The 26,393-nt window shown below is 47.2% G+C and overlaps 1 protein-coding gene across 9 annotated transcripts in view; it reads right to left on the reverse strand.

The window, feature by feature from the left end:
- LOC308573980 (disintegrin and metalloproteinase domain-containing protein 2-like) overlaps nt 1–26,393 on the reverse strand; it is a 122,132-nt gene that overhangs the window by 67,008 nt on the left and 28,731 nt on the right. For 7 of the 9 annotated variants that reach the window (XM_081171411.1, XM_081171414.1, XM_081171409.1 and 4 more), the window contains exons 6-9: nt 16,265–16,454; nt 15,921–15,986; nt 5,100–5,171; nt 617–783 (exon numbers count right to left, since the gene is read on the reverse strand). In XM_081171411.1, the coding sequence (XP_081027537.1) occupies nt 617–783; nt 5,100–5,171; nt 15,921–15,986; nt 16,265–16,454 (495 nt within the window). The remainder of the gene's footprint in view (nt 1–616; nt 784–5,099; nt 5,172–15,920; nt 15,987–16,264; nt 16,455–26,393) is intronic. The other 2 variants (XM_081171416.1, XM_081171415.1) reach the window with 2 other exon arrangements.

Here is a 26,393-nt window from a genome sequence, read left to right on the forward strand (position 1 = left end):
TCTGTCTATCCCTAGTTTTAACAGCACTGCATTTTGAGGAAAGGCTATGTTATTTATATCTGCTACCTACTCTAAGGAAGAAATATTGTTAAAGGGCACAATGTTCTATAATAAATATTTCAGTAAAGGGTAAAAACTATGGCTCAGGGTGGAACACCTGCTTTCCACACAAAAGGTCCCAGGCTCAATCCCCGCCAGCTCCAGCTAAGTCTGAGAAAGACGCCTCTCTGAAATCTTAGAGAGCAGCGACACTGACTCGGGCCCCACACTGTGGGTGCCCAGCATGCCCCACCCAAACTGTGACGTCATGACGTAGTAGTGCAGGGCATGAGCTTCAGCAGTGAGGTGACTGGACCTCTCCCACCCAAACACCACACTCTCTTCCACCCTCCGCCCAAACTCCACATTCTCTCTTCGACTGGGTGTGGTGTCCACGCGCCTGCCCCTGCATTTTGTGGCTGCCCAGCCCCTATATGTGAAATCTTGTGGGTGCTTGGGCACCCAGAGCCCCAGGGAGATAGCGCCTATGTTAGTGAGTCACTATCTCTCAGTGTATATGAGTATGCATGCTATAGCAATATTAGAGTGCTTTATATGAGAAAATATACCTCCTTACACTAACAAAAGTGCCAGATCATGAGGCCGTAGAACAAGATATGAATTTTTCCAACGTAAAAATTTTCGTAGTAACACATCGGGCTCTCCTGATGTTGAGATTTTATTATGGTCCGTCCAGAATTCCAAAGAAGATAGAACAACTGTAATGTTAAGGCTAGAAAATATCTGAAAAGATGGAAGGAATGCAAACTCAAATAAAGGCAGGGAAAAATACATGTTCAGTGGTTCCATCTTAATTTTCGACGAATTCATCATAAAGATTTGGGTGATTGTAAGTAAGAGCCTGGTCCTAATTTGTGCCAGAGCTCACCAGTCTGCCATTACACGTGCAAGAAGCCAGGGGCTCAGGGCTGGTGTGCCCATGAGGCAAATGTGGGAGTGGCCGCAGGGAGGCAGCCTCCGGACAGCTGGAAGGGGCACCACAGTACACACATTGCGACACACACACTGTCTGGGTGCATGCCGATAGTGGGCAGTGAGTGGTGAGTGCTGTGACAAATAGAATCAGTCACCCATGTCCTGGTATCAGATAATTCAATCTAAGCTTATTAATCTGTAGGTTTGTTAGTAAGGAGTGGCCATTCAGACAAATGTAAGGTAGCTGCCTTCAGGATGGGGTATAAGATGGCGATAGTAATCAGGTTTCAGCAACATGTTATATTACATGTAACTTAAGTGTTAGATGCAGGTTTCTGATGAGTAATTTTTTTGTATTGAACCTGCTGGAATCTTGTACATATGCCAATAATAATACTAATAACAATCATCATCATAATAAATTTATTATTTCTACCCCAGCCACTCTGGACAGCTTTCAACAGAACATTAAAAACAGAATAAAACTTCAGATGCCTTCTAAAAAGTCAGATAGTTGTTTATTTCCTTGACATCTGGTGGGAGGGCGCTCCACAGGCCAGGCACCAGCACCGAGAAGGCCCTCTGCCTGGTTCCCTGTAACCTCACTTCTTACAGTGAGGGAACCGCCAGAAGGCCCCCAGCGCTGAATGATGGAGGTGGAGGCGCTCCTTCAGGTATACTGGGCTGAAGCAATTTAGGGCTTTAAATGCCAGCACCAACACTTCGAATTGTGCTCGGAAACATACTGGGAGCCAATGTAGGTCTTTCAGGACCAGCCACTCAATAAAGGTTTGAGAATGAGAATGAGACTTCCAGACTGCATGCACATATAGATCCTTGCGCTCAAATGCTGCCCCCTCCCCATTCCTCTTTTAGCGTGTCCACTTGTGGTTTTAAACTGAACAGAGACTTCTGAACTGGGGAGGTTGGTTAGTTTGAACTATGGTTTGTTAACAAGTCAAGATCCCACACCAAGGTTTGATCCTGGTTTGTTTCAACAAACAGTACTTTTAACTAAACAGAGTTCCTCCACCCCACCTCACCCTGGTCCCAGTTCAGACATAAAAGAAACTCTAATTAGTTTGAAATAGGAAGCAAGTAGCTTCTGATCTCCTTCTCATGGCTGTGCCAGAAGAGGGGAGAGAAATAAAGAGTGTGTGAACCCAAGGTTCACTGCTACTAGTGTGAAGTGTTAGGGGTAGCCAGTGTGGTGCCCTCCAGACATTGTTGAACTCCCATTCTCTTAAACCAGTGTTTCCCAACCTTTTTTGGGCAAAGGCACACTTGTTTCATGAAAAAAATCTCGAGGCACACCACCATTAGAAAATGTTTAAAAAATTAACTCTGTGCCTATATTGACTATATATAAAGTAACTCTCTCTAATAGGAATCAAATAAACACAAAGAAAGTATTTTATAATTATTCAGCACTGTCATTCTCCCATCTGCCATCTGAATTGGTACTATTCTGGGTCAACTTACTCTGCTGCATGTGTAGATGAAAATGGCACCAAGTGTGGGGGAGGGGGCAGAACAGGTTTCAGATACAGGATATTAAGCATACACGTACTTCAGATTGAACTGGTTGCTTGCTTTGCAAGTTTTCATTTCCCAAATGACTGCCTTGGCAAGCGCAATACCTACCAGGCTCAACGCCGGTCTCGCGCTGCCGCTTCCAACGCTCTCAAGGACCCGGGAGGAGGAAGGCGTGAAGGGAATCCCGAAGGCGTGAAAACCTCGCGCATGCGCAGGCCTTCCGCCTGCGACAGCCCAGTAGGCCGACCGAAGTGAGCGGCGATGGGATGTGGGAGGGAGCTCGCTCGCCGCCCCGCGTGTGCCTATGTGGGGCACGTTACAGCCCCGTGACGTCAGCGCCACGTAGGCAGCCAGGCAGGCAGACGGCGAGAGCCCCGCGCTGGGCGGCCTCTCCTCGCCGCCGCCGCCCCGCCTCTCGCCGCCCGACTCGCCCGCCTCCCTCCCACGGCACACCAGGCAATGTCTCGCGGCACACTAGTGTGCCGCGGAACACCGGTTGGGAAACACTGTCTTAAAACATTGGCCATGCTGGCTGGGACAGATGTGAGCTGTGATCTAACAACTGCTGGAGCACCTCTGTGATAAACTGTGTGTTGGCATCATCTGTCTCGAGAGACAATGGAGTGTGCCTCCAGATGTGATGTCAAACCGCTGTGTTAGCAGCACTGAACTGACCTCCCTGGGACACAAGCTTGGGCAGTGCGACTGGAGGTCCTGGGCTGCCCAGATGATAAGATCCTCCTCTCAGCCTCACTGATGTGCTCCAAAGGAAAGCGGAGCAAGGCGTTTGGCACCAGCTTGGCTGCAGCAGCTGCTGGAAGGAGGTGTACAAGGTGCCATCCAACTGTCTTAGGGATTCCACTCTGGATTTGTGTAGGGTTTATTCCTTAGCCTTTTCTTCTCTCAAAGATATCCCACAAGGCAGCAGAGGTTTAGGAACAGAGTTTTCCTTCTTCCCAGGTTGATGAGCCCTATCTGCCCCTCACTTCCCTCTACAACACATGCAGAAACCGCCTTCTTGACTGTTGGACCCCCTCTTGGACTCATCTGCTCAGTCTGCTGGAGCCTGCTTTGTATGCAGGGGAAGTCCCTAACTCAGTGTTTCCCAACCGGTGTTCCGCGGCACACTAGTGTGCCGCGAGACGTTGCCTGGTGTGCCGTGGGAGGGAGGCGGGCGAGTCGGGCGGTGAGAGGCGGGGGGGGCGGTGGCGAGGACAGGCCGCCCAGCGCGGGGCTCTCGCCGTCTGCCTGCCTGGCTGCCTACGTGGCGCTGACGTCACGGGGCTGTAACGTGCCCCATATAGGCACACGCGGGGCGGCGAGCGAGCTCCCTCCCACATCCCATCGCCGCTCACTTCGGCCGGCCTACTGGGCTGTCGCAGGTGGAAGGCCTGCGCATGCGCGAGGTTTTCGCGCCTTCGGGATTCCCTTCACGCCTTCCTCCTCCCGGGTCCTTGAGAGCGTTGGAAGCGGCAGCGCGAGACCGGCGTTGAGCCTGGTAGGTATTGCGCTTGCCAAGGCAGTCATTTGGGAAATGAAAACTTGCAAAGCAAGCAACCAGTTCAATCTGAAGTACGTGTATGCTTAATATCCTGTATCTGAAACCTGTTCTGCCCCCTCCCCCACACTTGATGCCATTTTCATCTACACATGCAGCAGAGTAAGTTGACCCAGAATAGTACCAATTCAGATGGCAGATGGGAGAATGACAGTGCTGAATAATTATAAAATACTTTCTTTGTGTTTATTTGATTCCTATTAGAGAGAGTTACTTTATATATAGTCAATATAGGCACAGAGTTAATTTTTTAAACATTTTCTAATGGTGGTGTGCCTCGAGATTTTTTTCATGAAACAAGTGTGCCTTTGCCCAAAAAAGGTTAGGAAACACTGCCCTAACTCACCAAGGGGTTGAGACCCATTAGCTACCCTCACCTGGTTTAGCCAGCCAGCCAAAGCTGTTCCTGGGGTGTGGCCACTGTTGTATGTTGACAGCTTCTAGGAACCACGGGTGAGAGCTGAGTGCAGGGTGGCAACTAAAGTGGACAAACTACCCCAGAAAGAGCAAGATGTGTCCCCTACCAAAGGTACTACCCCTCCCCTAACATTCCATACACCCCTGTGTTAAACCATGGTTTAACATTATGTCCTAAAAGCATCAGACATGCCAACCTTGTCTTCTATTGTAGGGAAAGTACTACTGAAACCATGCATGCTGTTTAAGTTAGTCAAAACTAAGTGGGGTCTCGATTTAAATGGAATGTAATCTATACTAATTTAACTGGATCAAGACCTAATTATCTGATATAACAGAACATAATGATCAGTGTTGGCCATTTAATTATTTGCGTACATTATTTATATGCTCCCTTTCCAAGAGGAACATTTTATGTAACATTGTAATGTTTAAATAAGATCACGAGCCATGACCTCATGAGTGTGCATGTATTCCTATCATCCAATGCTATGCAATTACTTTCCCAGAACATATGCTTGCAAGACAAGGCTGTTAAGAGTGAGAGCCAAGTGAAAACATCCAAGTGGCTCTTGTTAGTACAAAAGAAAAACAAAACATGGCAGTCACTTACACTGTTGACAAAACCAATAAGCTGTGCTATGCTGTCGGTTACAATTTCTCTGCTTCCACCCATAAAGTTGTACTGGAGAGAAAAACAGTTGTGTGCATCATAGCAAAAATAAACAATAAAACAGACAATAGTTATGGTAGACTGCCAGTGTTGGCAACAGAACACTGGGCCACATGCAACTTGATATGACAGATGAACCAGACGTTGGGCCAGGCATATATGGAAAAGAGATGTGAAGTGATTTGAATGCACTTAGAGCTCGCCTTTCTGTGCATGTGCGTCTGTAGGATAGCAGTGAATCGAACAACCTTAGCAGGGTGAGATGGTCTTCAGGGTCCTCAACAACCTCCTGTCATGCTTCAATTGCAGTCTACTGCTAATAAGCTAAGTGAGTATATGGTGTTATCTCATTTTATACTCAGGAGTGGCCTTGCAAACGAGATTAGATTGAGATAAAAGGGCTAGGCCAAGTTGACCCTATATGCCAAATCTCACCATCTAAGGCTAACACTCTATCCACTACACCAGTTTCCAACCCATGTGCCATGGCACCCTGGGGTGCCTTGAATGATGGTCAGGGGTGCTGTAGGCACCTTCCCTCCCTCCTCTGATGCCCTCTTGCATCTCTGCCTCCCAAAGGCTTGCACAGCTGTTTGTTGCAGCAGCCTGGCTACAAGCTCCGCAAGCAAATGGTGCCTCTGAGGCTGGCCAGGGGATGCTGGTTGCCAGGAGCTGAGGCGGCCTCAGAGTAAGCAAGCAAGTGGGTGAGGGAGCCCAGCCAGCCAGTCCACCAGCCCTTATTGTTGAGAATGGCTGAACAAGTAGGAAGCCAGGCAGGCAGGTGCCACGCTGGCCTTTCTTGTGCTTGCTGTGTGCAATGCCTTTCTGGGAGCTGAATGCCCAGCGTCAAAGGGAGACTTTCCACCCTGCAGGCCTGGCGCCACCCACGGCTGCCTCCCAAGGTGAGTAAGGTGCTGGCCTCATGCACACCTTTGGCCGGTCTCCACTGGGCTGCTAAGGCTGGGGGCATCCTCTTCCCAGGGCCTCTTTGGGGTAGTTCAGAGACCAGGGGCAGTCACGGCAGCTGCCTAGAGGACTCCCAAGGAGAGGTGGCTCCCTCCAAAAGGGAGGGTGTTCGAAAAGGGGTGAGAGGCTGCTGACTCTGCAGGCAAGGGGTGACATAACTGGGCTTCTGAGGCTTGGAGTGTGTTTCCCCACAGTGCAGCTGCAGAAAGAATGTAGTTGGTCAAGGGAACATGGACTCAAAAAGGTTGAAAACCTCTGCAATGTGGGATGTGAAACACATAGCAGTCAAGTACAACATTCCTAGAGTGAACATGATAGAGGATGCTTTCTACCAGCCAGAAGAAAACTTCCTGTTTCCTCCTGAGCTGGGACAAACTTCCTCTGCATGTGACTAGAGGAGGGCATGGTCTAATCCGGCCCCCTCTCTGCCTGGGAACAAAAGCAAGGCAGGGAGCACATCTCTCTCTCTCTCTTTCGGCTCTTCTCCATTTTGTTTTTCTATGTGTGAGGAGAAGTGACTGCTTGTTTGCAGTCACTTAGGAACTAACTAACTCCTTTATGGGATATTTCCACATATGCAATATACTTTTGTAACATAAGTCTGCTTTCAGGGATCCAACTGTGAACTGAATGAATGTGAGTAAACTACATTTATATTGACTTTAATAAGATTGTTGTGTTTATTTTTTTTAAGAGGGACAAGAAGGGATCCTACCAGAAGAGCTGCCAGCTGATCGCGCACCATCACAGTTCAAGGTCTCTTCGTCGGAGAACACCTCGGTACATCAAAGGCAGGGAAAACTGCTCCAGTGTAGCGTGCCCCCAGGAAAAACCTCAAATCGAGCATGAGGTCGAGCATGAGGATGTGGGATCAGGTGGGCATCAAAAGCGGGATCCCCCCTCCCCGGTAAGCTCTGTTTTGAGCTCTGAGATCGAGGGGGTTGGAGCTGCAACGCAACGGATAGAACGCTTCCTTTGATGGTATGAAGCTGCGAGACTGTGAGGCATTAGTGGTCAATTCTTCCAATGCTAAAATCATTTAAGGACTGCACTATGAGTACCCTTTATATTTGGATTAAAATTTGGAACAATCTGGGCATGGGTAAGGGAATTTAAAAATGGAAGTCAGTCCCTACCCACTGATAGAATGGGAAAGCAGAGACATTTCTGAAGCAAAGAGAAAAGATCTAGAGATTTTTAAACTTCCAAAGACTGGATCTATTAACCCCCCAAAAGCAGGTGAAGGGGGGGAGGATTTAACATTACTGAAATACCTGCAAAAGCTCTTTAAAAATGTATTTTAAAAGCCGCTTGACTCTCTGGAAGCGGTGACCCGGTCAGAGTGGCAAACAGCCATTGTGATGTAACAATAGAAGGAATGCTTGTTACTTTCGTTTCCTACTTGGATATTTTGAAGTTGCTGCAGCGGTCAAACTGAAACATTTTAACCCTTAAAGTGAAAACTGGCAACATACCTCTATCTGAATTGCTTGAGGAGTGAAAAAGGAAAATAAATAAGAACGGCAGGTTGGAAAAATTGGGACTGTATTTTAACTGCTTTGTCCTGCAAACTGGAGCTGTTGTCTGACTTCCATCTCATTACTCCTGACTGTTTTGAAATAAAAGTATCTTTGGAAATCTGAGTTACTAGCGGTGCTATGGCGGGTGAGCCTGGGAAAAAGCCACAAACAAGAAGAGACTCTAAAGACCAGGCTTTCCAAGAGCAAATATTGGAGTTTATGAAAGATAATAAGCAGGGTCTGCAGAGTCTTGCAACAGAGGTCAGAGCTAATACGCTCTGTCTCCAGGAATTTAAAAAAGACTTTGGAATTCTGTGCAAAGACCTCCAAGAGGTTAAATAAGAAGCTGCAGGTTTACAGAAAAGACTATCAGAGATTGAAGCTGTTAAACTTTCAGACTTAAAAAAATTACAGGAAGAGGCCCAAACAGCAATAGCTTTTTTACAACTTAAGGAAAGAGAGACATATCTTCGTTTGAGAGGCCTACCAGACCTTGGAATCTATACACCAAATGAGGGCAAACAAGGAAATTTGAAAGAGTGCTTGGTCCAGGAATTTGTGTCCTTTTGGGACCTAACAAAGGAAGAGGTGGAACCCACAATTATAAAAGCCTATAGATTTGGACCCAGAGGAAAAAAGGACTCAACATTTTATATGATTGCCTGGTAGTCTTTCAAACAAAGGATCAAAGTGATAAAACTTTGGGATTGCATTACAAGAATTTTGAAGTACAACAACATTCAATTGTTTTATTTAAAGAAATCCCAAAATTTTTCTTAGCAAAAAGAAATAACTATTTGGATCTTACAAGTGCATTGAGAAGAAACAATATCTTCTTTCGATGGGAATTTCCACAAGGCCTTTCATTTAAATACCAGCAAAGGAAACTTCGAATCAGGTCAATTGAAGAAAAGAGAAAAGAACGCTAGTGATTTTGGATTTGACACAGGAGCAGGAGTTGGATCAGCTATAGGTGCAGGTCTGGGTTCAGGATCATGACTTGGGGCGGGAGTCGGACCTCCAGATTTGGACTGAGATAATATGGCATTAAGAATTTTATCTTGGAATGTGAACGGACTTAATTCACGGCCTAAAAGAAATAAAATTCAACATGTGCTGATAAAACAGAATTTAGATGTGATATGTTTACAAGAAACTCATGTAATAAGAACCCACAGGAACGTTCTGCAAAATAAAAAATTAGGCCAGGAATTTATCTCTTCAGATAAGGTTAAAAAAAGAGGTGGTGTGATTTATGTTAAAGAGAAATTGAGTCCCAAAATGATCTTTAAGGATGAAGTTGGAAGATATGTTGCAGTGGAATTGACAGTACAAGGCCAAAAACTCTTGATGCTTGGAATCTATACACCAAATGAGGGCAAATAGGAATTCTTTAAAAATTCGTAGGCCACCCTTACGGATTACCTGGATTACAAAATTATCATACAATCATAGAATCATAGAGTTGGAATAGACCACAAGGGCCATCGAGTCCAACCCCCTGCGAAGCAGGAAACACCATCAGAGCACTCCTGACATATGGTTGTCAAGCCTCTGCTTAAAGACCTCCAAAGTAGGAGACTCCACCACACTCCTTGGCAGCAAATTCCACTGTCGAACAGCTCTTACTGTCAGGAAGTTCTTCCGAATGTTTAGGTGGAATCTTCTTTCTTGTAGTTTGGATCCATTGCTCCGTGTCCGCTTCTCTGGAGCAGCAGAAAACAACCTTTCTCCCTCCTCTATGTGACATCCTTTTATATATTTGAACATGGCTATCATATCACCCCTTAACCTCCTCTTCTCCAGGCTAAACATGCCCAGCTCCCTTAGCCGTTCCTCATAAGGCATCGTTTCCAGGCCTTTGACCATTTTGGTTGCCCTCCTCTGGACACGTTCCAGTTTGTCAGTGTCCTTCTTGAACTGTGGTGCCCAGAACTGGACACAGTACTGTCCAGTTGAGGATGAGGAAGTTAAAGGCATAGTAGTGGGAACTAAACAATATAAGTTAAAAGCCTTTAGTATTGACTTTACAGGACCTTGAAACCAGTGCAATCAAAGCACTGAAGATAATTCAAGAGTTCAGACAAGTTGCAGGTTTCAAATTGAATAAGAATAAAACCAAAGTCTTGGGTGGGGGTGGGGGAATAATGATACATGAAAAACTTAATTTAGAGGAAACCACAGGGCTGAAGTTTGCAAAAAAGGTGACGTATCTGGGTGTAAATATGATTGCAAAAATTTGAATTTGTATAAAGACAATTATGAAAAGTTATGGAAGGATATCGAAAGAGATTTGGATATCTGGACAAGGTTGAAATTATCTTTGTTGGGACGAATTTCAGCGGTAAAAATGAATGTATTGCCTAAGTTGTTATTTTTGTTTCAAGTTGACAACTTGAATTGTTTTAAGGAATGGCAAAAGGAATTATCTAAATTTATCTGGCAGGGGGGAAAACCCCAGAATTAAGTTTAAATTATTAAGAGATGTGAAAGAGAGAGGGGGTTTCTCCCTGCCAGATTTAAGTATTTACTTTGAAGCAGCATCCTTTTGCTGGTTGAAAGAATGGTTTTTGTTGGAAGATACAGATGTTCTAGATTTGGAAGGTTTTGATAATGTATTTGGTTGGCATGCATATTTATGGTATTGTCAGGGGTACAGGGACAGAGGCACAGGGAAGGCAGGAAATGGAGAGCGATGGAGAGGAATCCCAGGAGAGCGAGGAAGAGGATAGCAATGACGCAGGGGATTCCATGAGTCTCTCCAGCAAATCAGAGGATTCCCAGAAAGGGGCACCTGTGGTAAGGGCAAGGGGAGCCCCGGGGGGAAAGTGTCAGGAGCGGGGGGCCAGCAGGGGACCCCAAAGCGGCAGCTGGGAATCAGGGCCAGCCTCCCCACCAGAGCGCAGCGAGGGAGGGGGAGGGTGCAGTGTGTCAGAGGGAGCAGCTCCGGCGACAGAGAAAGGGGAGGGATCAGAGCAAGCCGTTCTCCCGGAAGGGGATGAAAGCAGTGAGGGGAGTAGCATAACTGTCAAAAGGAAGGTCAGAAGTTGGGCGCGCGCGCCAAGTTCAAATGAGGAGGCGCGCGGGAGAACAGGGAGCCCGGAGGAGGAGGGGCCAGGACCCAAAGCCCGCAGGAGGGGGCAGGAGCAGTCTGGAGACTCCGCTTCAGGAGAAAGCAGGAGGGGAGGAACCCCGACGGGCAGAAAGACCCTGCGGAAAAGGAAAGAGAGAAAGAGGTGGGGCAGCGTTAGCTTATTAAACTGGTGTAGGGGAGGGACCGATTCAGAGGGGACTTCTAATGTCTAGGAGAAAGAGACACGGGGCTGCACGCCTCGGTTGTGGAACCAATAATGAACTGCAATAAACACCCTTGTATATAAGAAGAGCTTGGCGTTGGTCTTTTGTGAGCTGAGACCTGAGGCAGCCCTGACAGGTATGATAAGATAAAAGCTCACAAAGGATTTAAAAATCATATAATTAGAAAATCTTTGTACAATGTTTGGATAAGATATAAGGATATGTTAGAAAGGAAAACACCAGATGGATATCACCATTGGAAGCTAAGACCCATAAAAGGTTGAATATGAAAGCCACATGGTTGAAGTATAATGATATTTTGATGGAAGTAGGGGACCAATTTACATTGAAATCTTATGATCAATTGAAAGATAAATTAGATGATTAGTTTCAGTACATCCAGATAAATGAAGCATTTAAAGTGGATAAGAAAATTGGTTTTCAAACAGAGAAATCCAAACTGAAAATGGAATTATTAGATACAAAAATGAAAAACTTATCCAAGATGTATAATTTATTGCTGGAATAGCATACGAAAGATGAACAAGTGAAATCTGTAATAACTGAATGGGCTAGGGATGTGGGGCACAATATTATGATGGTGAACTGGGAGAAATTGTGGGAAAAAGGAATCCAATTTACAGAATGTAGTGTATTAAAAGAAAATTTGATAAAAATGATGTATATATCGTGCTTAACACCAGTGAAGTTAGCAAAAATGTATCATACTCATGATAATAAATGCTGGAAATGCAAGGGAAAAGAAGGAACCTTTTACCACATGTAGTGGACGTGCCCCAAGGTAAAAAGACTTATGGGAAACGATTTATAATGAACCGAAAAAAGTGTTTAAAAACACATTTATTAAGAAACCAGAAGCCTTTTTACTTGGTATAGTGGGGGGGGTGAAATCCCCCAAAAGTATGCTCCTTTTTTCTGTATGCCACAACAGCTGCGAGAATATTACTAGCAAAGAACTGGAAGAAAGAAGATTTACCAACTATTGAAGAATGGCAGATGAAGATGATGGACTATATGGAACTTGCTGAACTGACTGGGAGACTCCGGGACCAGAGAGAAGAGATGGTGGGAGAAGATTGGAAGAAGTTTAAAGAATATTTGAAAAAAAAAGTTAATACAGTGGTGCCTCGCAAGACGAATCATAGAATCATAGAGTTGGAAGAGACCACAAGGGCCATCGAGTCCAACCCCTGCCAAGCAGGAAACACCATCAGAGCACTCCTGACATATGGTTGTCAAGCCTCTGCTTAAAGACCTCCAAAGTAGGAGACTCCACCACACTCCTTGGCAGCAAATTCCACTGTCAAACAGCTCTTACTGTCAGGAAGTTCTTCCTAATGTTTAGGTGGAATCTTCTTTCTTGTAGTTTGGATCCATTGCTCCGTGTCCGCTTCTCTGGAGCAGCAGAAAACAACCTTTCTCCCTCCTCTATGTGACATCCTTTTATATATTTGAACATGGCTATCATATCACCCCTTAACCTCCTCTTCTCCAGGCTAAACATGCCCAACTCCCTTAGCCGTTCCTCATAAGGCATCGTTTCCAGGCCTTTGACCATTTTGGTTGCCCTCCTCTGGACACGTTCCAGTTTGTCAGTGTCCTTCTTGAATTGTGGTGCCCAAAACTGGACACAGTACTCCAGGTGAGGTCTGACCAGAGCAGAATACAGTGGCACGATTACTTCCCTTGATCTAGATGCTATACTCCTATTGATGCAGCCCAGAATTGCATTGGCTTTTTTAGCTGCCGCGTCACACTGTTGGCTCATGTCAAGTTTGTGGTCAACCAAGACTCCTAGGTGTTGAATAAGACCGGGCCCAAGACAGAACCCTGTGGCACCCCACTAGTCACTCTTCTCCAGGATGAAGAGGAACCATTGATGAGCACCCTTTGGGTTCGGTCAGTCAGCCAGTTACAAATCCACTGAGTGGTAGCATAGTCAAGACTGCATTTTACCAGCTTCTTTACAAGAATATCATGGGGCACCTTGTCAAATGCCTTCCTGAAATCAAGGTAGGCTACATCCACTGCGTTGCCTTCATCTACCAGGCTTGTAATTCTGTCAAAAAACGAGATCAGGTTAGTCTGACATGACTTATTTTTCAGAAATCCATGCTGACTATTGGTGATCACAGCATTCCTTTCTAGGTGCTCACAGACTGTTTGCTTAATGATCTGCTCCAGAATCTTCCCTGGTATTGATGTCAGACTGACTGGGCGGTAATTATTTGGGTCCTCTTTTCCCCCCTTTTTGAAAATAGGGACAACATTTGCCCTCCTCCAGTCTGCCGGGACTTCGCCTGTTCTCCAGGAATTCTCAAAGATGACTGCCAGTGGTTCTGAGATCACATCTGCCAGTTCTTTTAATACTCTTGGATGCAGTTCATCTGGCCCTGGAGACTTGAATACATCTAAACTAGCCAAATATTCTTGTACTATCTCCTTAGTTATTCTGGGCTGTGTTTCCTTTGCTGAATCATTTGCTCCAAATTCTTCAGGTCGGGCATTGTTTTCTTTATCGGAGAAGACTGAGGCAAAGAAGGCATTGAGGAGTTCAGCCCTTTCTGTGTCCCCTGTTTGCATTTCACCATCTTCTCCTCTGAGTGACCCCACTGTTTCTTTGTTCTTCCTTTTGCTACAAACATACCCATAAAAGCCTTTTTTGTTGCTTTTAACCTCTCTAGCAAGCCTGAGTTCATTCTGTGCTTTAGCTTTTCTGACTTTGTGTCTACACGCGCTGGCTATTTGTTTGAATTCCTCTTTGGTGGTTTCCCCCCTTTTCCATTTTTTGTACACATCCTTTTTTAATCTTAACTCAGTTAAAAGTTCTTTAGATAGCCACCCTGGCTTCTTTAGGCACCTTCCATGTTTCCGTCTCATTGGTATTTACTGAAGTTGTGCTTTTACTATCTCCCTCTTAACAAACTCCCAGCCATCATGAACTCCCTTTCCTTTTAGTATTACTGTCCATGGGATCTCACCCAGCACTTCCCTAAGTTTTATGAAGCCGGCTTTCTTAAAGTCAAGAAATTGAGTCCTAGTATGCTTGGCTGCTCCTTTCCGCTGTTTAGTAAACTTCAGAAGAGCATGATCACTCGCGCCTAATGATCCTTCCACTTCTACCCCACTAACCAGGTCATCAACATTGGTTAGGACCAGATCTAAAATGGCTGTTCCTCTTGTTGCTTCTCCCACTTTCTGGACAATGAAGTTGTCTGCAAGGCCAGTGAGGAATCTATTTGACCTTATGCTCTTGGCTGAGTTTGACATCCAACAAATATCCGGGTAATTGAAGTCCCCCATTACTACTATCTCCCTTCCTTTTGCATGCTTGGCCATCTGTTCCAGGAAGGCATCATCTATGTCCTCCGTTTGGCTTGGGGATCTATAGTAAACTCCCACAATGAGGTCTCTATTATTCTTCTCTCCCTTAATTTTGACCCAGATGCTCTCACTTTGGCTTTGAGGTTCTAAATCTTGGATCTCTTCACAGGTATACACATCCCTGACATATAACGCCACTCCTCCTCCTTTCTTGTCTGGTCTGTTTCTCTGAAATATATTGTATTCCTCCATTATTACATTCCAATCATGGGACTTATCCCACCAGGTTTCAGTGATGCCTATTATGTCATATTTAGTTTGCTGTACCAAGAGCTCAAGCTCATCTTGTTTATTTCCCATGCTTTTCGCATTAGTGTACAGACATTGAAGTCCATTAATCATTCCCCCGTGTCTCTTATTTAAGGATTTTTTCCTCCCACCACTAGGTCCGCGTGCTGTTTGCTCCATTTGGTCTATGACATTTGGATGATCATCTTCATTAATTGATAGACTCCTACCTTCAGGAGCACTGTCTCCCTCCCCCACATTAGTCAGTTTAAAGCCCTCCTGATGAGGTTTCTGAGATTTTTGGCAAAAACATTTCTCCCAACCATTGTGAGGTGCAGCCCATCGCTTGCCAGAAGTCCATCTTCAAGAAACTGCAGTCCGTGATCTAAGAATCCAAACCGTTCCTGTTTACACCATTTGCGAAGCCAGCTGTTCACTTCCACTATTTTCCCCTCTCTCCCTGGGCCACGTCGTTCAACTGGGAGGACAGATGAGATGACAATTTGTGCATTTAGTTGCTTCAATTTCCTGCCGAGAGCCTCGTAGTCTCTTTTGATCTTCTGGAGGCTATTGCTTGCAGTGTCATTGGTTCCCACATGAACCAAGAGAAATTAATTCGTTCCGCGAGTCTTTTCGTCTTGCAATGTTTTTCGACTTGCGAAGCACGGTCCGTTGCAACTGCGCCTCTTCAAGCGGCTTTAAGAAAAAAGCGAACAAACTCACAAGACGTTTTCGTCTTGCGAAGCAAGCCCATAGGGAAATTCGTCTAGCGAAGCAACGCAAAAACCGAAGAACCCTTTCGTCGTAGAAGATAGTGTATTTTAAAATAGTATTATATGTATGGGATAAAATGTGAAGATTTTTATGCTAAAAGTAAGTGTGATTTTTAAAAATGGTTAAAAATTATGATATATATAAACTGCTAAAGATGAGGTAAAATGAAAATCAGATAGGAAGGACTTGGGGAAGCTCACCTAACAATGTTTAGAAAAAATAAGGATAAGACAAGAATTTGTTTGTATTGTTTGTTTGTTTTTTCTGTTTGTGCTGTTTATTTGTGTTATAAAATGAATATTTTTTGGGGGGGAAAAAGAAAGAAGGGATCTTACCAGGAATCCTATATATTTAGAGGCTAAAACTAGCCTGCAACAAGTTGTGCGTTTGAAAAGGGAATGTTGAAACTCTGCTTAGATATAGAACTTGCTAACACAAGTTAGGAAGGATATCATTAAACAATATATCCTCTCTTGCCTCTCTGAACATTCCCACATGCACAACACTATGCTTGTTAAATGAATTGCCCTTGCAGTTTAAGAAGATGTGTTTCAGGTGGTCAGTAACTTACCAAATCCTTATCCAAAACGATATATATTTCTATGTATCTGTGTACTTTAGTGACATCTGACAGTGGCTGAGGAAAGACAAAATAAATCACATTTAGTAATCATTTTTGTATTTTGGTCCCGGAGCTTTTATAATGCAAAATGGCTTAACGTTAGCAGCAGATTACTAGAACCAAGCCTGTATCAAGCTGCCCCACTGAAAAAAATCACTTCAAAAGCTGTGCATTGCATCTGTATTGTAAGCCTACTAATCTGAGTTCTCAGGGAGGACTCCAAATAAAAAATGATTATTGATGGTAATCAATAAAGTCCAGTTTAAGAATGAAAGAAACCTTTTAGCACTTACCACAGTATCTGAGAGCAGCTTATAAGGCATGCCCTCACTCCCCAGTTGTCTTTCTGTAGATGGCAAATCTTCTCTCCTAAGTGGACTCTGGAGGTTTTTGTTGTTTATCTGATAAATCAGGTGCTCAAAATTAGCTGAGGATTTCAAATGCTCAATTCCATAGCTGACATTCTCAAACTGCAACAGCCCTCTAGAAAAAATAGAGAGTACTAGCCAAGGTTCAAGGAGACTACAGTGGTACTTCGGGTTACATATGCTTCAGCTTACATACGCTTCAGGTTACAGACTCCCTTAATCCAGAAATATTACCTCAGGTTAAGAACTTTGCTTTGGGATGAGAAGAGAAATCATGCTCCGGAGGCAGCGGCAGCTGGAAGCCCCATTAGCTAAAGTGGTGCTTCAGGTTAAGAACAGTTTCAGGTTAAGAACGGACCTCCGGAACGAATTAATGATGGTGTTTCCTGCTTGGCAGGGGGTTGGACTCGATGGCCCTTGTGGTCTCTTCCAACTCTATGATTCTATGATTCTATGATTCTAAGTACTTAACCTGAGGTACCACTGTACAGGAAAAGTGAGCTTAATTAACCTCAAACCCGCTGTGGGATGCTAAGAATGTTTTTCATTACTCCCTTTATGCTCTGAGCACATGATACTCCACCTCACACACAGTGGCTTTCTGATCGCTCCCAAACAAGCTCCCATCCCTTATCTTGCACCTCACCTCCACTTCTCGGTGCTCATGTCCCAGTAAAATCCTGCCCGTGACTTTTGTCTCACCTTGAACACTCTCAGTCCCTTGAACACATCCTGCCCCACCCTTTTCCCTTGGCTGCCCTTTGATGATGCTCTTCCTTTGAAAACTAAGGGCTTAGTCACGCTTATCTTTGGTCCCTCTCTTTCAGGCAGGGTCCACTGCTTTAACGCTCCATGTCAGAGCAGTTTCCTGCCCACCCCAAGAATTTGCCGGGGGGGGGGGACACTTGTTAAAGATGAATCAGTGCAAACATCCATTTGGGTTTTCCACTGACTGACATTTGCTCCAGATGAGCTTTAAAGAGTGTGTTTTCACAGGGAATGCTCCAAAGCTAAAAACAGGTGCTCAGACACAGAGCTTTAAATTGTGAGCTGTGTCAGGAAAGAGCAGAGGAAAGATAAGTGTGGATAAGCCCTAAATCATTCCAAGAAGACATTATAGAGAAGCAAATGGCTGGCATAAGGACTGCCAATCGCTGGAGTTTGCTAGTCCTGTGTTTGGGCGCACAGTATCTTAGGGTGCTGGCCATCTCCTCTGGATACCTCATACAGGGACAGGGGTATTTGGCTGTCTGCTGGAATGCTTAAGCAGGGCCTCCACTTATGCTTATGCTCAGCCTGCATGTTTGTAAATAAGCTCAAATATTACAAAACCAAGTAAGTCTACAGTGATTTCCTTCCAAAGGAGACCAAAACTGGGTAGGCCCCACACCTGGGAACTTTCCACTGCTCAGAGAAGAGTAAATATCTTGGGCTGCTGTGAACTTCCACTCAACAAAGTCAGGAATGTGAAGCACAATGATGGGGATGGGAGAGACAGGACATATACTGCATGTACTTTTGTGAAACATCTGGTGCCTGGATTATGCCTGATACGGACCGAGGAGGGGGGGGGTGCCTGTTTCCCCCTCTTCTTGACTGACCGAGGCGATGACCTCAAGGGTGCCACCGCACACCCACCCTCAAAACCCCTTCACCGTTGCACAAGCACCACACTTTTCCCAGACCCTTTCCCGAGCGAAATAAGCTCGAATATCTATAAATATATTCTCTATCTTTCCTATGCCTATCTGCGCCCCATACTTAGAACGAGTAGACCGAGTGTTTCTCTTCTCCGCTTATTCCTATGGCCGCGCTTTGGCCAATCACAGCCATGCATTCGTCCTGCAAAGAGCTAGCTCCAGGAGCTCCTGCACGCCTCATTTCACTCCTAACAAGTTGCGGACGGCCCCCCGCTGTGAGAACAATGGATCCGAAACCAGGGACCTCGTAAACCTGTCAAAATCTAGTTACAATGTATCCATTCTGCTTCCGCCTGCCAAAATGTATCCATTCTGTTCTACCTTTTACTCTACAGTACGGAATAGCCTGGAAACCTTTGAAATCTTTAAAAATTGATATAAAATCGACCGTAGCTCCGATTTCCTCACTCTCGGTGTCATTCAACTCAGCTCTCCCTGGACTCCATGATGCTGTCCCTACTTCCATAATCCCCAAAACGGCGGGTCACGTACGCAGGAACTTCCTAATCCTGCCAAATCGTTTCGCCAAACCCTTCCTCTAGGCAATATTAAGTGGCAGACGATGCATATCTCTGACCCATTGTCTTGCCACCACCGGTACTTGATAAATGTTTATCTATGCATATTTCTCCCTCCGCATATTCCCCCTCCCTCATCTGAAATGTTAATGAATGTGATCCCACCCCTTCCATAATCTATTCATGACGCGTGAAATGTATTCATGATGTAACCCACGAAACATGACCTTCTCATAATGTATTCATGACGTTTCCTGCACTGTATTCTGGGTTATGGAGGGAACTTTTAAAAGTCTATGTCACCCCATGCTCGGGGTTCAATGCCACTTTGAACCTGTTGCGCAATAAACTCGGATCTTCGTATTTTGCTCCTGTGTCCGGCTGAGCTCCTTTCTTCTCCGCTAGGACCCGCGGACTTTGTCCGACGAGCTGGGTGGCTGTGCCCTCACGCACCCAGATTTTACCGTAACATTTGGCGCCCAACGTGGGGCGGAAGCGTTCTCCCGTGTTGCTGACCGGGGGCCCCAGAATCTTCAGCCGGCACCGGGCCATTTTGCTCGGGAAGATCCTTTGGACCTCCGGCCATCTTCCGGGCGGTAATCTGAAGCCCCAGAGTTCAGTCGGGGAGCAAAGAGGGATCCAGCCGGCTTGCTCACCGATCCCGGGATCATCGTAGAAGACGCGTGAGTATAGGAAAAGGAAATCCAGTGCACTGGTGGGAAGGGGGTGGAATCTCCTGGCAACTGAATTCTCTGCCCTCCTCTCTATCGCTCCTTCTCGCCTGTATCTTGGTCCAAGTGGTGAGAGAGACCGTGGACTGCCGCTCGACCCGAAAGGGGGGTTCTGAGCTCTATCTCTTTCTCCTCAAACTCTCCAGCCAGCCGCACCGATTGAGAGTCCGAAAGTAAGACGGAGAGACCCGGCTTGGAAAGACAGCCGACTCTCTGCAACGGGCATCTCAGTCGAAAGCAAGGGGTTGGAGTTCTTTTCCGAACTTCCCGAGCGCCCTTACGGAGGGGGCAGGAAGGGGTCTTGCTTTCCTATCAATCAATCCCAGCCGCACCGGTCGGGCCACGTAACACGTGTATCGTGCGTGAGTCCGCTTCCGAAAGCAAGGGGGATTTTCCGTTCGGAACCTATCCAGGGATCACCCGATCTGGCATCGCACTACGCGAGCGTCCAGTAGGGCCCCTTTTCCTGAGAGTGTGACGATAGGTAGGAGGTTGCCAGGAGGGATAGCCCATGAGGAATTGGGCGGGACCGGCAGAGTGGAAGGAAACCCCAGGTTATAGGAAATAGAGAATTGTAAAGGGAACATAAGAATCAGGTAGAAAGAGCTCTCAAAACTTTCTCTAAGGAAGTTGCCAAGCAGCTAGAGACCCCGCTTTACTATAAACCCCAGCGTTAGGCATACCAATTCCCTAGGTATACCAATCCTTACCGACCCCTCTCTCCCCTCTTTCTGTCTAGACACGCGTGAATAAAATGGGTACCCAGGCCTCTAAGCATGAACGGGCTCGCTCCGGGAGGAAGGCTTCAAGGAAGCCATCTGAATCCCAGAGGGACCCCGACTCCCCCCTCGAATTCGTCATCTCCTATTGGAAATCTATTCCCGGGCATAAGTTGCTGTCGAGACAGAAGTTAGAAGATCTCTGTAGAGACACTTGGCCCGCCGGAACTGCCTCCGCAAAACCAGAGTTACGCTGGCCAAAGGGTGGCTCCTTTAACGAAGACCGTCTACAACATCTTAAAAATTATTTGTTAGAGGAAAAGCCCCGTCAATTGGAATACCTGGCCACCTTCGAGACGGTCAAAGGGCTGCTCCAAGGCACGAAAGGAACAACGACCTATCAGCTGCCCGTCTTAAGTCATGGAAGGTCGTCCTTGCCCCCCCCCATACGAGGGATACCCTGGAGAAGAAGACTCCATAGAACAAGCGCTCATCCCCTTCTACTATAGACAACCAATTCCACCCGCCCCAGGGGGTCAATCAGATAGCGATGAAGACACACGGGAACCAGGGGCACGGGGGGGCACGAGCCCACGAATAACCAGGCAGCGAGCTAAGGAGATTCAGAACGCTACCCCAGAAGGCTCAAACCCTGTAGCTCTGAATCAGCGAGCTAAAGAAATACTAGAGGCCACCTTGAGAGACCCTAGCCTCTTAGAAAAACTTAAAGAGACCCCGGGGACGTCTAAACAGACGGAATCCGCAGCCGTCCAGATGCCCTTAAGGGCCCTGCCAATCCCACCCCTCCAGCCGGATGGACCTCCTCGGATGGTGTACACTCACCAACCATTTTATACGGCAGACCTGGTAACCTGGTCGAATCAAATGCCATCTTTAAGAGATGACCCGGATAAGTGCCACCGTCAGGTCAGCGCTATTTTTTCGACCCACAAGCCGACTTGGCCAGACGTTCATGTTCTCCTAAATGCCCTTTTCAACGAAGCCGAAAAGGCAGATATTTTAGCCAAGGCCGGGGAAGCAATCGAACTCCCGAACTACCAGGCAGGACGCCCACGAGGTGTTGAGGCACTCACAGCCCAATGCCTACGCACCGAACCAACCTGGGACTATAATACCACAGACGGAACATGGTGCTTAGATTTATTCAAGAAGGCAATATTGGACGGCATTAAGGCTGCTGGCCAGCGTACAGTCAACTGGACTAAAGTCCAAACTGTGTTACAAGGGGCCAATGAACACCCATCCGACTATTACACCAGGCTAGTATCAGCCATCAAGACCTGGGGAGGGATCGACCCAGATAATCCTCAACACGAGGTCATTGTGAAAGGCTTCTTCAAGGATCAAGCCTGCCCTGATATTAGAAAAGCCCTAAACCTGCAAATAGGGTATGATGGAAAGAGTATTAGCGAAATCCTCTCCATCGCAAAATCCGTCTTTAACTCCCGAGACGAGAGGAAGAAGAGAGACCCCAAGCCCGAAACGGAACAGATCCTGGCCCTTAGCATGGAATCAAACTACGGCAGGGGCAGGGGTTTCAGTCGAGGAAAGGGAGTCCGGGGAGGAGGACCACCGAACCCTCATAGACCATGGGGACCAGCCGCAGGAGGGTGTTTTTACTGCCAAGAGGAAGGACACATTAAAAGATTCTGTCCCTACCTCAACAATGTGACTCGTGAAGTACATTCCAACACGACCTACGGGTACCAAAACCAACCTCCTGTGCCCTACAACCCTCGAGCCGCCCCAGCCTCTTACAACCCACCGCTCCCGAATGTCCCTACTAAAACGCAAACACCCCCGCAGGGACTGAGAACACAAATGCCGGCGATAACTCCGTCCACCCACCCTTGGGCAAACGCCACTGCTCCACCTCTACACCCCCCTAACCAACCCCCTCCAGACGACCAACAAACGTATTGACAATCAGAAGGGGGTCCCGACCAAACTCAAACTATCTGTCCAGTCCTAACGCTATCCTCCGAAGACCCATTTTGCACCATAGAGATAGATGGCCATCCTTATCAATGCCTACTGGACACCGGGGCCACATACTCCACTTTAACGGACAGTCACCTGGAACCAGGTTCAGAAACAAAAAAGGTTATGGGTCTGGATGGGATACCCCGCACATGTCCCCTATCACGTCCAACTAAAGTTACCCTCGGACCTCTACTCGCCGAGCATACCTTCCTCTTAACCAGTAGTCCGGTGAATCTCCTCGGAAGAGACTTACTCTGCAAACTAAACGCAACAATTAAATGCTCCCGAGAAGGTATCTACCTATATATGCCTGAAGACTCCATCCCTGAATTTCAAGGAATGATGGAGGAAGTGAAGACAGATAGGCAGTTTCCCGAACTCCCTCCCGAGCTGGAGGACAATCTACCCCCCTCTCTATGGGGCACCGAGTCAACCTCAGTAGGCCTCCTCCTATCGGCTGTCCCGGTAAAAATTACTTATAGGACTGACCTACCCTTCCCGTGTACTAAACAATACCCCTTACCCAAGGAGGCCATTGAGGGGTTAACCCCGATGATAGAAGACTTTCTCGAAAAGGGGATCCTGGTTCCTTGCGCATCCCCATGCAATACACCTGTACTACCAGTAAAGAAACCGTCCGCCGAGGGAGCCCCAGTCCGATATCGCTTCGTCCAGGATTTAAGATTAGTAAATCAATTTGTAATACCCCGTCACCCAGTAGTGGGCAACCCGAACTCCCTCCTAAATGCCATACCCGCAGAAACCAAGTGGTATACCGCTGCAGATCTATGCTCCGCCTTCTTTAGTATACCATTAGATCCAGCTAGCCAATTCCTCTTCGCCTTCACATGGGGACCCAGTCAATTAACCTGGACAAGGTTGCCCCAGGGGTACGTGGAGTCACCCGCAATCTTCTCAGCAATCCTACACCAAGATTTACAAGATATACACCTCCCAGCCAGCTCTGCTCTCCTTCTTTATGTAGATGACCTGCTCCTTTGTTCTACCAGCGAGGAAGCGTGCAAAACAGACACCAAGCACCTCCTTGCCGAACTAGCCAGGAAGGGACACAAAGTGTCACCAAAAAAGCTACAATATTGTAAGCAGGAAGTAAAGTACCTTGGCCACATCCTAGGGGTGGGCACCCGAAGCTTAGCAACAGATAGAATAGAAGCAGTTACAAAAATCCCCCTTCCCAAAACCAAGCGACAACTACGAGGATTCCTAGGAATGGCAGGCTTCTGTAGAGCCTGGATCGCAGGCTACAGCGAAATAACGAAACCGCTGTCTGCCATGACCCGCCAAGACCACCCCGACACCTTAGTTTGGGAAGAAGAAGCATACAAATCCTTTGAACGATTGAAACGGGAACTAAGGTCAGCCCCTGCGCTAGGCTTACCCGACTACAGAATCCCCTTCAACCTGTTTATCCATGAGCAAATGGGGGTAGCCTCAGGGGTACTGACTCAACCTTTCCGGGATAAAGAAAGACCTGTGGCATATTACAGCCTACAATTGGACAATACAGCAAAGGGGGCAGTAAGCTGCCTGCGAGCTATAGCCGCCGCGGCAACCCTCCTCGAAAAAGCTCAAGAAACAGTCTTGGGGCATGAAATCATTGTTCATGTTCCCCACTCCGTCTCCACCCTCCTAACTCTAGGAGGCTGTCATCACTTTTCAAATTCCCGACTAAACAAGTATGAAGCCCTCTTGCTAACCCCATCAAACGTCACCATAAAAAGAGTCAACTCCCTTAACCCAGCCACCCTCCTACCCCTCCCCGACGATGGGACCCCACACCACGACTGTGCCACAATAGTCCGTCAAGCCGAGAAACCCAGGGAAGACCTCGATCACCTACCCTTGGAAAACCCGGACCTTGTACTCTACACAGACGGCAGCTCCAGGGTAGTAGAAGGGGAGAGGAAGACGGGGTATGCTGTAGTTACGGACTTTGAAGTCTTAGAATCCAACCCGATCAACCCACAATATAGCGCCCAAGCTGCAGAATTGATAGCGCTCATACGCGCCTGCGAACTCAGTGAGGGCAAGCGGGCCACCATCTACACGGATAGCAAATATTGTTTCGGATTAGTCCACACCACTGGTCAAATCTGGCTACAAAGGGGCTTCCTAACAGCTGCAGGCTCTAAAATATCACACGCTGCCCTAGTGGAGAGGCTACTGACCGCTATCCACATGCCCGATGCAATCGCAGTCGTTCACTGTAAAGCACATACCCGAGGCAGGGACCCAGTTTCAAGAGGCAACAGACGAGCCGATAACGCGGCTCAAGCAGCCGCACTCCGCCCCCCCAACCAAGAATCAGAGTTTCAAGCCCTACAGATCCCACTCAATGTAGATCCCACACAGATTTACAAAGAAGCCCCCGAGGAAGAAAAGACTCTCTGGCGCTCAGTGGGTGCAGTCCAACAAAATGATATTTGGGTCCTCCCTGATGGCAGGCCCATCCTTCCAAAATTATGGGTTTCAAAATTGGTGAGGGTTCTCCATCAACAAACGCATTGGGGAAAGGGGAGACTGATAGAACATGTTAAGAGATCCTGGTACGCACCAGGCTTGGCAGTCGCGGCCACAACAGCATCAAAGAACTGTATTACCTGTAGTTCCTACAACCCCAAACGACAACCCAGAGCGCCCCCAGGGGCCAGACTATGGGCATTCGTCCCTTTCGAAAGCCTGCAACTAGATTTTATCGATCTGCCACCCTGCCAAGGCTTCAAACATGCCCTCATCATAATAGACAAACTCTCTTCCTGGGTAGAAGGATTTCCCTGTAGGAAGCCAACTGCCTCTGTAGTAGCCAGAGCCCTTCTGCAGGACATCATACCCCGATTTGGGGTTCCCCGCCGACTAGACAGCGACAGGGGAACCCATTTCACGGCTCAAATAGTACAATTAGTCGCAAAGGCACTACAAATAAAATGGGATCTTCATACACCCTATCACCCACAATCTTCGGGCCAAGTAGAGCGCATGAACCAAGAAATTAAAATACAACTTGGCAAACTCTGTAGACTAACTGGACTAAAGTGGACAAATGCTCTCCCATTGGTTCTCCACAATATACGAAGTGCCCCTACCGGACCCTTGAGACTGTCTCCGTACGAACTCCTATTTGGGAGACCCCCTCCCGTCTATAATACTCTATTTCCCCTTTCGGAGCTCGAACTAGGGGAAGCAGAACTTACTAACTATGTCATTCAGCTCCAGACGCAGCTACAGCGCCTCCACCAGTACGCAGCCATCGAAGGACAGAACCTGCCCATCGACGTGCAAGCCCACTCCTTCGATCCCGGCGACTGGATCCTCATCAAAGTTTATCAAAAGGAACCCCTTCAACCCGCCTGGGAGGGCCCCTACCAAATCCTCTTGACATCACCAACCGCTGTAAAGGTAGGGGAGAAGAATTCGTGGATCCATCACACCAGGTGTAAGCCCGCGCCACCCCCTCAACAGACGGAGGAAAACCCCGGCGAGGACTTCACTTTCTCGACCCCTCCCACACCACCGACCTCGTACATCGACGACGACGAGGAACAGACCGGACCAGCAGATCGGGGCCAAGATCGGGCTCAACAGACCGGACCAGCAGATCGGGGCCAAGATCGGGCTCAACAGACCGGACCAGCAGATCGGGGCCAAGACCGGGCTCAACAGACCGGACCAGTCGCCACGACATCCAACTGGACATCTGAGATCGTCCCTGACACCGACGCTCTCAAATTACGTCTCAAACGCGCTTGACACCTCATCTGACAGCTCCGTTTGACAGCTCCCTACGTCACCGCTCCATCCTGCCTCATCTGACAGCTCTGTTTGACAGCTCTCTACGTCACCGCTCCATCCTGCCTCATCTGACAGCTCCGTTTGACAGCTCCCTACGTCACCGCTCCATCCCACCTCAACTGACAGTTCCGTTAACAACCGCATTTTGACAGTTTACGACTTCCGAACTACCTCTCTCCCTACACGCACACCTGCCATGGGTTTTGCCTGCACCGCCCTTCTCCTCGCCACCTTCTTCAGGACCACGTCTGCCTCATCAAACCACTGTACAGGATTACAAACTGACTATCACTTCTTGGATTATCACGAGGTCGAGACAGGGGGAAGGTCTAACCCTGACAGAATGGGGGACTTTGATTTCTGCCTTCCTGAGTCTCGGACCCTACTGCGCCACTCTCTAGTACCCCGACTCACCAATGACGAATACTGGGAACTTTTCATCCGAAACAAGGACCTACGCCGCATTGGGTCTGCTGCCCTCACTCTGGACCATTCTTCCTACCGCCTGACTTGCCATAACGGGACTTATCTCCTATACAAAGGTGGGGAGATCACGCAAAGCCCGAACTGGA

This window comes from Podarcis bocagei (assembly GCF_964188305.1).
Source record: "Podarcis bocagei genome assembly, chromosome: 15".
NCBI lineage: Eukaryota > Metazoa > Chordata > Lepidosauria > Squamata > Lacertidae > Podarcis > Podarcis bocagei.